The sequence below is a fragment of the Dendropsophus ebraccatus genome, chromosome 4 (genome assembly GCF_027789765.1).
Source record: "Dendropsophus ebraccatus isolate aDenEbr1 chromosome 4, aDenEbr1.pat, whole genome shotgun sequence".
In the NCBI taxonomy this organism is placed as follows: Eukaryota; Metazoa; Chordata; class Amphibia; order Anura; family Hylidae; genus Dendropsophus; species Dendropsophus ebraccatus.
This window is the reverse complement of record NC_091457.1, coordinates 28,080,267-28,094,267: the sequence shown is the minus strand read 5'-3', so window position 1 is coordinate 28,094,267 and position 14,001 is coordinate 28,080,267. Positions and strand designations below refer to the sequence as shown.

The 14,001-nt window shown below is 44.5% G+C and overlaps 1 protein-coding gene across 3 annotated transcripts in view; it reads right to left on the bottom strand.

Annotated features, from left to right (window-relative positions):
• CREB3L1 (cAMP responsive element binding protein 3 like 1) overlaps nt 1-14,001 on the bottom strand; it is a 46,904-nt gene that overhangs the window by 12,492 nt on the left and 20,411 nt on the right. For all 3 annotated transcript variants that reach the window (XM_069968219.1, XM_069968220.1, XM_069968221.1), the window contains exons 2-3: nt 2,096-2,309; nt 1,049-1,197 (exon numbers count right to left, since the gene is read on the bottom strand). In XM_069968219.1, the coding sequence (XP_069824320.1) occupies nt 1,049-1,197; nt 2,096-2,309 (363 nt within the window). The remainder of the gene's footprint in view (nt 1-1,048; nt 1,198-2,095; nt 2,310-14,001) is intronic.

The window sequence follows — 14,001 nt, the reverse complement described above, 5'->3', positions numbered from 1 at the left end:
GTGTCACACAAAGGGGATGAAGCTGCCATTAGCACTTTCACCACTTGGTGTCTCACTCTCCCCTATCTGTCTGTAAGAGCACAGCTGAAGGAAAAGGGTTAACTATTCTGTTTTATGTTCACTGTTTCTAACCAATCACAGGTGCAGGTACCACACAGCTCTCAGCCACTCACATTCCTCTAATATGAAGGTAGACCCGGTCAGCTCTATATAAGCTTAGTTAGTTACTGGTGGGAGGTCTGTTGTCTTTTGTTTGTTTCATGGGAGAAAGAACAAGCAAGCTACAGAGTTCCTGTTGCAGTTATACCCAGGCCTGGCCCAGGGACTAGAGCCCTTGTCAGGGACCAAGAGAGAAAGATTTTTCTATGAGAGAGACTCATGTAAAGATGCAGTACTAAACCCACCGGAGGGGTAACCGTCCTCTGGGGAAAACCTTTTTTACACCAGGGATCCTTCTCCAGTTTTTTTAGGACAGTCTAAAAGAAGTCAAGGGACTGATCCACAGTAAGACAAAGCCAAAGCTGAAGTATCTTACTGATCACGCACAGTTATCTTGGGAGGTCTCGAGTAGTCTGCTACGCTCCGGTTGTATAGGCCTGGGGCTAGTACTACCCAACCTGGCACTCTCTGATCTGGTTGGGCAGAAGGCGCTCTGTTGTATACGTGAGTACGAGTATTCTCTCTCACACTAAGTACTATTCTTAACACAAATCCTGGCAGAGTACACTTCTACCTTGGACAAGGCCCCCAAGACAGTCCCTGTACTTTCTCAAGTCAAGTCAAGCTACACCTCTATTTCTACTCACTACCTTCTTAGTCACTACCTCACGCAGTACTGTCACCAGCACCTGTCAAGTTCTGAGTTCTATTAACTGTATTGCACTGAAGTTCACAACTAAAAGTGCCAGTCCCCGTGTGTGGGGTTGGGTATCACCACTTCTGGCCACCGTGACAAGTGTTCCAGCTACAAAACACCAAGCGCCAACCTGCGGCATAACACCTTAGCATGTACCTTGTTACTGATCATATAAGTTACTTGCATCCATACCTCCTCATTCTGTAGTACTCCTGTACCAGGGGCTTGCTCCAGAGGCACACTCGGATGTACAGGCTCAACTTGTGACATAAGACTTTGCTCCTGTTTCACCAGTAAAGAGCAGAGTTCATGCTCCAAGGCCCAGACTGCACTGCCAGGTTCTGTATCAAATACAAGACCGGTTAGGTGGAGTTAAAAAAAAAGACGTCTTAGGGGTAATTTGATTACAATGTACAAGTATATGTATGAACAGTACATAGATCTTTCTAATGATTTTTTTTTACTCCTAGGCCTGTAACCATGACAAGGGGGCGTCCTCTATGTCTGGAGGAAAGAAGGTTTCACTAGGGTGTGTGTCTAGAGCTGGGCTGTTTGCTCTCAGCACTCACACAGGGACTTATTATTCCTTACTCCTTTGGCCAATTACAAGACAAAACATCTCTGTTATGCCATAGTGGCGGTGAAAATGCTTTGGACTGAATAGGCTGTGCTATGCTGATGACTTACATAGTACAGTACTGTAATGGTATGTGGAGACTGGAGAGAGAAGGGGTTACTACTGCACTGGGTTTGTAAGGTGCTATGTAAATTACACTGCGGCACTGTGGAAATCGAGCACTAGGTACAATGAGCTTTATGGGTGGTGGAAAATGAGAGGGTAGCCTTGATTTATGTTTCAGGACCAGAGTGGATCATCCTCATCAGGCAGGCTGACTGAGCTTGCAGGAACATAGCTCAGGCTTTCCCTCTCTTCTGCACATGGCACATGCTAAGACAGACTGAGCCTAACAACAGGCGGTGGACAGCAGTTTGCAGGAAAGTGAAAACCCTCAATTTTTGATAAATTGATTGATTTACAAATATGTTAGGAACCAAACTGGTTATCACATGGACTGAAGTTGTATGAAACAATATAAAAGATTTAATGCAATTGTTGGCAAAACTAGATTTTTCCATAAAAAATTTGTCATGCGTGAAGCGACCCCCTCACAAAAAAACACGAAATCTACTGATCACTATAGATCAATACATCACTTATTAGGGCATGAGAGGACCTACCACTTGGACTGTCTTCATCTTCCTCTTTGATGGTAAGGGCAGGACTTTGCGGTGCGGAGTCCTCACTCAGTGAGTAGCTATGCTCGGCCTGTATGGGTGGAGTAGGACTTTCAACCTCCATATCCAGTAAGGAATCTCGATCCAGGAGAGGAGGATCATCGAAGAAACTATTAAATAGGTCATTGGAAAATTCATCGAGAGCTTCTGAGAAATGCTGTGGGGGGAAACGAGACAGAATTAAAATCCCTCTAGATAATAGTTGTGGGGATGAGAGACGCTATCGAGTTGCAGCTTCTTCATTCTTTTCAAGCAAATCAATAAATTTTTTTTATAGAAAGTTAAGGAAGTATATTTTCTTCCTGTGTAACAGTTATCTATCAACTGGAATTAGGTCCGCACCTGCTTAGTATTACACTGGCCCAGCTGTGAATTATTTTTCCATTATCAAAAAGCATAAAAATTCTAGCTTAAAGGGAACTCGTCAATGTCAGTGAAAATGGCAGCATGTTATAGAGGAGTAAACGCTGAGCAGATTTATGTGTGTTTCTGTGGAGAGAGACTCAGTATAACCTGTAATTTACTCATCTAAACATCTTTTTATTCTAAATTTAGGAGTCAAGTGGACGGGCCTCTTCAGTGATTGACAGCTAATCTTTCCTACAAACATGTATATCAATCCACTTAGCTTCCTTTAACGCTAAAAATGTTGTGTAACACAAACATAGAGTATACTACATTGGAGCAGTGAGAAAACCACGTAAGGCCTAACTCCATTTTGCTGACTTTTTGAAGTAGGCCTGAAATACAAGCCCTACTCCAAAAATAAGCCCCAGGTATAGTCAGCTGACCAGATCCCTGACACTGGGTGGCTGAGCATCAGCCAATCAGTGCCAGACTTGTTATGCTCCGCTCCCCCACCTGCTGAACACAAGCTGCAGGGGAGGCAGGAGGGGACATTAAATATAGGGGAAAAGAGGGTATGTAGGCCAACTACAGAGGGGGGAGGGACTACCTGCAGAAGGAGAGGTATTCAGTATAGGGGGACAACTACAGAGGGAGGTATACAGTAGAGGAACTACCTGCAGAGGCACAATGTATACAGTATGGGGGAAGCCTTATTGCAGACAGGGGAGGTACACAATATGGGGGAACAACTACAGAGGGGGGAGGGGTATACAGTATGGAGAGCCATACTGCAGCGGGAGGATGTATACAGTATAGGGGAACAACTACAGAGGAAGAGGTATAAAGTAAGGGGACTACCTGTAGAGGGGAAGTATAGAGTATGGGGGAACAATTAAAGAGGGGGGTATACAGTATGGGGGAACAACTACAGAGGGAGAGGTATAAAGTAAGCGGACTACCTGTAGGGGGGGAGGTATAGAGTATGGGGGAACAATTAAAGAGGGGGGTATACAGTATGGCGGAATAAATACAGAGGGGGGAGGTAGAAAGTATGGGGACTACCTGCAGAAGGGAGATGTATACAGTATGGGGGAAGAACAACAGAGGGAGCTGGGAGGTATACAGTATGGGGGGAAGAACTACATAGTAGGAGGGAGGTATATAGTATGGAGGCCTGACTACAGTGGAACTTATAGTATAGGAGCCTAACAACAGTGGGACATACAGTATGGCGGCTAACTACTGTACAGAGTGGGGCTGTAATAGGGGTATACTGTGTTTCTCTGAAAATAAGAATTACCCCCAAAATAAGCCCTAGCCCTTTTTTCAGAAAAAAATAATATAAGACCCTGTTTTATTTTCGGAGAAACAGGGTATGTACATTCTCTATTGCTAAATTGTTATAAATGTGGTACAGTATAGCAGAACGGCCATATATGATGGACATGTGTGCAGCCTTCATCCAGATGGCGGCCTACAGTACACCTGATCTGGAGTTGGGCTGGATCCCATCATATGGGCAGGAAAGCAGTAATCTCATACATACAGGAACAGTTAAATATAGACAAGCTCCAGGGAAAATGTAAAAAACACAAGTCCTCTACCACCCTGCATATAACCAGGCAGCGACTAGAGACATGGGCGTCTGCAGACAATTTTCCAGAGGTGCGAAAGAGCCAAGTCCTATTTAATAAGTCTTCCAGGAAAAAACAGATTTTGTACATAATAGGCGACAGTAGACACGCTACTAAATAGCACTGGTGCAATGAGGGAAACCAGCTCAATAGCCATGATTTAGAGACATCGGAACAACTGCAAACAATGGAAACGCAATGACTGTAAGGACCCTGGTGGCTTGGAAGTCTTAAGTCCAATCATTATCAACGGTATAAGTAGAGCGTCGAAAATCCACTAAAGAATAAAGTATCCACGTGTCATACTCGAAGGGGTCCTATAAGGTGAAGTCTTTGCTTCTGTGTGCTAAGCTGACATTGTGGGAACGAAGTAGACAGGGCTATCGGCAGAAACATCTGAGCGTCATGCAGACTAATGGTCAGGACCAATGAACTCTGTGACGTCTATCAAGCTCCAAGACCTTCCATTTAGTGGGTCCAAGCAGAAGAAGGAACAAAACATTCATAGGGATCTGTAAGCTTATGTAATAAGTAGAGGCACCTCAATGGGAACCAGGTTTGCACATGAATATCTATTAAACAGACCCCACAATATGTAGAGTTGCTAAACGGCACTGCGCGGCTCAAGGCTCAGGTAGGGTGCTCTGCCCCACGGTTCCAGACCCAGGTCCCGGAGGTAACTCAAGAAGAAGGCAAGAGGCGGCACTCCAAACTTAAAGTGAACAAAACGTGGTTTAAGTTTATTCACCCAGTATGCAACGTTTCAATCTACTCGATGAGATCTTTGTCAAGCATGACAAAGATCTCATCGAGTAGATTGAAACGTTGCATACTGGGTGAATAAACTTAATCCACGTTTTGTTCACTTTAAGTTTGGAGTGCCGCCTCTTGCCTTCTTCTTTTATTAAACAGACCCCTTTACTTTAGCAGGTGGGCGACTGGGTCACTAGTTTGTTACTGACCAAAATTGTGGTTTTTCAGGAATCAACATAATTCCTGACATGGCCAGGGGGGCAACGGAGAACCCAATGTCTGGGCTGGCTGCACTAAATATGGTAAAGGAAGCCTAAATTAGCATCAAATTTCTAATAAAGAGACATTACAAAGTTTTATAACTGATTTATTCTCCGGAGTACACCTTTATTACTCCCGAAATCAGAATTTTTGGAGATTAACCCATAGAAGCTCTTCTAAATCCTCTATTTTAGTGATTAACATGAAAAATCGCCCCAAACTGCTAGAAATCAAATAGCCCCCTATGTATTTGGGCACACATTTGTTACTCAAGCCTTCTCACTAGCTCCCCCTAGAGGTAGATAGAGGAGGCAACACAAAAATGGCACTCTGACCCCTAAAAAGATTTATAATACAACTGATGATAATAATAATAATAATAATAATAATAATAATAATAATAATAATAATAATAATATAGATAAACTGTAATTAATGAAATAGAAAGGCAGAAGTATGGAGTAAAAGCATCTGCGACCACACAGTTTCATCTTGGTTTTGCATGGGTACAATATTAGGAATCTGTTAAACAGATGCAAAAGTAACATTATAATAAGGAACAGAGGATCAGGGAACATGAGGGATGACTGATGGAACATGTGCTATACACACAGTTCTATGGAATTATTTATCTCTTATATGTCTGTCTACCTATCCCATATCTGTTTATGCATCTCATATGTATATACTGTGTCTAACTATACATCTCCTTCCTATCACATATCTATCTTTACATCTCCTATGAATATCTTTACATCTCTTATGAATGTATACAGTATTACTGTATCTATGCATATCATACCTATCCCACATATATCTGTACATCTCTATGCATCTCATACCTATCTATCTATACATCCTAAATGTATGTACTTTACCTATGTGTGCGTCTCATACCTTTGCCACGTCCAGTAGCGTAGCGACCACGGTTGCAGCGGTCATCGCCGCTACCAAGGGGGGGCCCGCGAGGCCCCCCCTTGCCACTGCACTACCTCCCTTCGACTCCCTCTTGTGACCGCAAGCATTGTTTTGCTTGCGGTCACAAGAGGCTGGTCCTCGGCTGCCGTGCGGCTTCCCGGCTCTGTCCCCATCCCGATGTTACTTCCGGCACAGAGAGCGTCTATAACAAGCGCCCGCTGTGTCGGAAGTAACATCCCCGCCGCACATCAGCCGTGGGGGGGGGGGGGGGGGCAGCAAAAGGGGGCTAACATGGGGGTAATATGGTAATATTTGCCCCTTGTGTACTGGTATTGGTTAGTAACAGTATGGCGGTAATATGTATGGTGATAATATTTCCTATATACTGGTATTATTGGTAATATCGGTCCTTTAGGATAAACAATAAATATCAGATCAATGGAGGCCTGATTCCCAGCACCTCCACCAATCATATGACTGAAGGTGTCGTGTCTCTCTTGTAAGCACTACGACCTCTTCAATACCAGACACAGCGCCGTACATTTTGTAATGGCCATTCCTGGTACTACATGTAGCCCAGCAGCAATACCAGGTACTGCCACTACAAAATGTATGGTGCTTTGCTTGGTGAACAATGATACACCCGTGGTCCCCCCTTGAAAAAGCTGATTGTTGGACGGGCCAGGTGCCAAACTTCCATCAATTTAATAATTAAAGGAGTACTCTGGTGAAAATATTTTTCTTTTAAATCAACTGGTTTCATAAAATTGTAAAGATTTGTAATTCTATTTACTAATTTTCCAGTACTTATATGCTGATGTATGCATGTCCTGCAGGAAGTGTTCTTTCCAGTCTGACACAGTGCTCTTTACTGCCACCTCTGTCCATGTCAGGAACAGGAAAGGTTTTCTATAGGGATTTGCTGCTGCTCTGGACAGTTCCTGTCTGGACAGAGGTGTCAGCAGAGAGCACTGTGTCAGAATGGATGCCACTTCCTGCATGACGTACAGCAGCTGATAAGTATGGGAAGATTTTTAAATGGAAGTAAATTACAAATCTAAAGCCTATTCTAAGGCCATGAAACCCCCAAAGAGGTTACAAAGCTAGAAAAATGGCCCTTGTTCACAGGACCAATCCATACATCCCAAAAGTTGTGTCGCCCAATACCAATAGCATCGCTTGGGATATGCAGCTTCAGCCTGTTCATCAGCTATTACAGGTAGGATACAGGGAAAGCAGTGTACACCTCAGACTGCACCTCAAAGGAAAAACTAATGAATTCTAACCTAACAATAATAAGCTAACCATTGTATGGACTCACCTACTATATCACTGCACTCCTGGTGTCTTTTGATAAGGCAGAAATGATCTCTTCCAGGGGCGGAACTACCACCGTAGCAGCCGCCAGCCGCATAGGGGGCCCGTGGCGCAGGCCCCCGGAGCTCACATAGACTGCAGCACCCGGCGGCCGAGCAGGTCTCCCGGGTGCTGCAGCTGTTTGAGATGTCCCGGGGGTTCCCAGGCAGCACAGGTGACAGGCTCAGCGTCCGCCAGGGCAAGTACTTCCGGGGCAGGGAGCATCTCTAACAAGCGCTCCTGTGCCGTGCCGGAAGTACAGGCTGGGGGCGGACGCTGAGCTCACTGGTACCTGTGCTGCCCGGGATAGGACAAGACGTGCAAGATTTCCGTCCCAGCAGCACAGTTACCAGTGAGCTCAGCGTCCGCCCCCAGCCTGTACTTCCGGCACGGCACAGGAGCACTTGTTAGAGATGCTCCCTGCCCCGGAAGTACTTGCCCTGGCGGACACTAAGCCACGCTGATCCCGTCACCTGTGCCCGGAAGAAAACAGCGGACGGTGGAGTAAGGTGAGTTGTGTTTTGTTTTTGTTTTTTTATGCTTTGCAAAGGGGGATATTTAAGGGGGGCATCTATGGGGGATATACAGGGGGCATCTATTGGGGATAATACAGGGGGGGCATCTATGGGGGATATACAGGGGGCATCTATTGGGGATAATACAGGGGGGGCATCTATGGGACATATACAGGGAGCATCTATGGGGGATAATACAGGGGGGCATCTATTGGGGATAATACAGGGGGGCATCTATGGGGGATATACAGGGGGCATCTATGGGGGATATAGAGGGGGCCATCTATGGGGGATATACAGGGGGGCATCTATGGGGGATATACAAGGGGGGCATCAATTGGGGATAATACAGGGGGCATCTATGGGGATATACAGGGGCCATCAATGGGGATATACAGGGGCCATCTATGGGGATATACAGGGGCCATCTATGGGGATTTACAAGGGGGGCATCAATTGGGGATAATACAGGGGGCATCTATGGGGATATACAGGGGCCATCAATGGGGATATACAGGGGCCATCTATGGGGATATACAGGGGCCATCTATGGGGATATACAGCCATCAATGGGGATATACAGGGGCCATCTATGGGTATATATAGGGGCCATCTATGGGGGATAATACAGGGGGACATCTATGGGGGATATACAGGGGGCCATCTATGGGGATAATACAGAGGGGCCATCTATGGGGGATATACAAGGGGGGAATCTATGGGAGATATACGGGGGGGCATCTATTGGGGATATACAGGAAGCCATCTATGGGGGATAAACAGGGGGCCATCTATGGGGGATAATACAGGGGGAGCATCTATGGGGGATAATACAGGGGGGGCATGGACCAAGGGGGATGGACCACACACGGGGTAATTTATAAGGGGCCAACACAGGTGGCAACAGTAAGGGGGAATACACATAGGGGCATATACTATAAGGGGGTCACGTATTGTCAGGGCTATCCACTAAACGAGGGTGTAAAGGGGCCAATACAGATGTGCAGTTTGTAGAGAGATGAGGATGGGGCCAGAGTGAGGAGACTAATATGTCTGTCGGGCAGATTCTGTGGATTCGTGGCTCGGAGAAGTTCTCATAACGGCCCAGGACGGATGGAGAAGAAAATGAAAAGGAAACAACTCCAATCAGAGAAGACGCCCCCTGTGAGTCACTTAATATAACTGTACTATAATTTATATGGTGTACAAAACCTGGGCTGATGGCATAGTGGTCGATTGAGGGGGGGGGGGGGGGTTGCTATGGGGCCCAGCCATTTCTAGTTATGCCCCTGATCTCTTCTGTGGCATGTTCTCTAGGCATGAGGAGATGAACGAGAAAGGTAGAACAATGGCAGCCACATGTGAACCGAGTAGTTTATCACATCTAGCTATATACCCCCATACAGAGTGCAGCCACATGTTTTATACATCAAACTATATATGCCTCCTATATAGTGTCCAGCATTTATCACCCATATAGAGTGCATTTGAACCCCAGCTCCAGCCTTATCCCCTACAGCACAGGTGTCATACATGCAGCGCTCCGGCTGCTGCAAAACTACAACTCCCATTATGCCTGAATAGCCAAAGCTTTAGCTGTCCAGAAATGATGGGCATTGGAGTTTTTTTATATGTACAAAAATCTTCCAGCTTTTTGCTGCCATGTGCTAAAGGTAATCCTTTAACCTCCCTAACCTGCGGTGGCAGAATTCTATGGAGTTTGCAGTCACACCAAGGCTATTAGGAGATCCCAGATTGATGGGAATGCTTTTCCTGCTGAATACCTAATAATTACATTAAGGCAAGCAGCCTATGGAACCTCATTCCCATCTTGCACAGTCAGTAAAGGAAGCCATAGTGCAAATGAGAAAAAAAACATTCTGCCTGCAGCCACCACTAGGGGGAGCTTCTTACATATGGATTTATGTAAGAACTGTAAAAATATATATGTAGTCACCCTTGTCCCAATGATGTCTCCAGGCAACTATATTTATTACTCAAGCTTGTCAAATGAGGTGGCGGGTTTTAAGCTTTGTATTAGAAAATCAATCTAAAGATATAAAGGGAAATTACTCATAACTATGGACCAAATACCAAACCATACCACCACAGATAGTATACTCAGAAATATTAAGTGTTAACTGCCCTTTACCTCCACTGATAACTAATATTACACCGTAACTACAATGAATTTTTCCTTTTACCCTTTCCCCACCCTAGTCCCTCAGTGATACTACATATATGACCTCATAACAACCCTAGGTCATTGCAGTATTTAGAATTAACACTTACTCCACCCTAGACTACCAGGAGTATTAGGTATTATCCCCTAGGCTTTAATAATATTACTAGGTATGTCACCACAAACCCTACTAACCCTATGTAAAAATTTTGTCAAGTTTACATACTGTGTTTCCCCGAAAATAAGATGGTGCCTTATATTCCCCCCTCCCAAAAAAATACACACTACATCTTATTTTTAGGGAATGTTTTATTTCTCTCCCCCGGCCGGGACCTCCCCGGAATACTCACAGCAGCGTGAAGTGCGGCGGGTCAGTGGCGTGATGTGCAATGGGGTCATGTATGGTGGCGGCATGCAGTGCGGAGATCCACAAGGGGATTAGGTGAGTCGGGGGGGTCCTTACTTTGGGGGGTGCCCTAGTTTATTCCAGGGGGGTGCTTTACTTTAGACTAGAGGGTAGGGTAGCTGGGGTGTCGTATTTTCGGAGGGTATCTTATTTTCGGGGAAACACGGTAGAAAGTAGAGACGTAATTAAGGAGAAATCAAACCGACCATTAACAGGGTCCTGGCTATAGGGTGTATAGGCCCCTCTACCACTAAAGACTGGTATTATAAATGGAACTTGGGGTCTCTATTACAGATTGTACATTGGGACCCAGGACCAAGCATGGAAATGGACTGGATTCCTTATTTTTATAGTCCTTGTGTTATGTGGTCACCGACGCACCGTAAAGATGACACAGATGATCCATAGCCATGTATCTAATCCGCATCAAACAGACCCCATTTCAGGGATCTTCGTCTATGAGAACACATGTTAACAATCAGAGCTTTTCTATCATTTGTACAGTCCTATACAATGAGCAATGCCTCCTTCTAGGACGCTTTGGCAGCACAGCGGACTACACCTCCCATCATGCTTTTAATTTCTCAGCACTGCTGAGCCCTGATACGTATCGTATCACACAACCCCATAATATCATAGGATAATATATTTGAGGCCATTCAGTTTCAGATCCTCCTGCAATCCACATGACGGACTAGGGGTGAGCAAGGAGTTAAAAGTATACTCCAAGATTAAGGCCGGCATGCGTCCTGGAAGCTGGATAGGCCGGTCGCTGGAAAGATTCAGCCAATGGGGGACAAGAATGCAGCAGCAGTGAAAGTTAGTGGAGCCGTATGTCTGGCTGCATAAGCCTGGGAGTGCAGGGTTAGAATGGAGGAGTCTCACTATGGGGGAATCTGGAGTGTATTCCTCATATGGGAGCACGATGCATATAAAACGCCATATAAATATATATATATATATACTGTATACTGAAAACATCCCCTTAAAATGCAACCCTACTGTGTTTGTATGCAATGTCACTCCCCGAGTGTAATGTTCTCCAGGTAACTCCGTCCGCTGCACTGCACACCATGTACTCTGTGATCCTTGGCTGCGCTCCATAGGAACTAATCATTTTCCTCCTATCTTCTTCCTTTGCACTTCCAGCTAATGCTGTTTCTAATATTCCAAGTTTCCAAAGCATGAACTGTATAGCGTTATAGGAAGCAGAATTCCTTCCACCCCATAGGATCTGATAGGTGCTGAATTATCCGATTTTATATTTTACTAGAGATAAGCATGCTTGACTCCCATCATTCAGCATTTGGATATCGGTGGCTGAAGAAGTTGGATGCAGTCCTAGGGAAACATGGATACAGTCTATATTATGGGCCAGAACAGATAGCCATATTCTAACGTTAACCATACAGCTTTCTCTCCCATACATATGTACACTCTGTTCGACTGAGTATGGAGAGAGGGGGCAAAGCGGTATCAGATTCCTCTAGCAGTGGCTTATCTACCCAAGAACAAAAGGATTAGGCCGCTCTTATCTAATATGCCAGTTTTCCCGGACTCCCTAGGGTTGCATCTAACTTCTTCAGCCACCAGTAATCAAATACTGCACGCTTTGGATTGGAAGAAACCAAACACACTTGATCATCTCTAATGCAGAGGTAAAGTAAGTCAGGAGGACAACTTTTGAAAATGCAAAGGAAACCTATGCAGTTTCCTCCATTGTAACAATGGATGCCATAAAAATCCATCTACTGCAAAAAGTATTGTCATTGTAAAGTATAATAAAATATATTGCTTTCTACCATACTGTCCATTTTTTAATTCCTTTAGGATAAACAATAAATATCAGATCAATGGAGGCCTGATTCCCAGCACCTCCACCAATCATATGACTGAAGGTGTCGTGTCTCTCTTGTAAGCACTACGACCTCTTCAATACCAGACACAGCGCCGTACATTTTGTAATGGCCATTCCTGGTACTACATGTAGCCCAGCAGCAATACCAGGTACTGCCACTACAAAATGTATGGTGCTTTGCTTGGTGAACAATGATACACCCGTGGTCCCCCCTTGAAAAAGCTGATTGTTGGACGGGTCAGATGCCAAACTTCCATCAATTTAATAATTAAAGGAGTACTCTGGTGAAAATATTTTTCTTTTAAATCAACTGGTTTCATAAAATTGTAAAGATTTGTAATTCTATTTACTAATTTTCCAGTACTTATATATATGCTGATGTATGCATGTCCTGCAGGAAGTGTTCTTTCCAGTCTGACACAGTGCTCCTTACTGCCACCTCTGTCCATGTCAGGAACAGGAAAGGTTTTCTATAGGGATTTGCTGCTGCTCTGGACAGTTCCTGTCTGGACAGAGGTGTCAGCAGAGAGCACTGTGTCAGAATGGATGCCACTTCCTGCATGACGTACAGCAGCTGATAAGTATGGGAAGATTTTTAAATGGAAGTAAATTACAAATCTAAAGCCTATTCTAAGGCCATGAAACCCCCAAAGAGGTTACAAAGCTAGAAAAATGGCCCTTGTTCACAGGACCAATCCATACATCCCAAAAGTTGTGTGGCCCAGACATGTTCATGCTTCACAACATCCCATACAAATTATCCCCATCATTCCATTCTAGAAGGGATGTATAGGGGGTCACACAAGATCCTGTGGATAGGTCACCCCTTTAATACCTCTAATGGCCCATGTGTATAAATAGGCTTCTCCCTCTTTTTATAGGGAGAAGCCTATTTATACACATCTGCCATTAGTGTCAAGGTATTAAAGGGGTGACCTATCCACAGGATCTTGTGTAACCCCCCCCCCCCCAAGTTACTACCTGGCAACAAAGGTAATTTGAAACTTCAGGGCCCCACTATGCACTCTAAACAGGACCCCACCTACCTTATTCAATGATAATCCTGGTGACTTGTTATGGGAAAGACTAAACTTTGGGTCCACACTATCAGCAGGGCCTAGAATCAACTAATGCTTCTGCACCCCCTATACATACCCCTTAACCCCCACTAGTGGGATAAAAATAATATGTCTAATTAAATGTTTTCTGTGAGATGACTGAAGATTTAGGAAAATATATAAATTACGTGATTGGGACCTGGAGGTAAGAAGGGGAAACCATGAGCAAAAGGAAAGATTCTCTGCTGAAGAGTTCCTTTAAAGGGAACAATTTCAATTAAAAGGAAAATTCTGACAGACACTATGTTAAAGAGCAGGAAGAGCTGAGCAAGTTGATATATAGTTTAGTTGGGAAAGATTCAGTAGAACTGGTTATATATTAGTCTAAATCTCAGCTCCTTATCAGCTTAGGAGTCCAGGGGGTGGTCCAGCAGAGATTTAGATTAACATATTATGGATTTAACTGAATCTTTTGCCACAAACCTATATATCAGTCTGCTCACTTCCTCTTGCCCTACAACATGCTGCCTGCAGACTAGAGTGCATTGTCAGTGTGACAA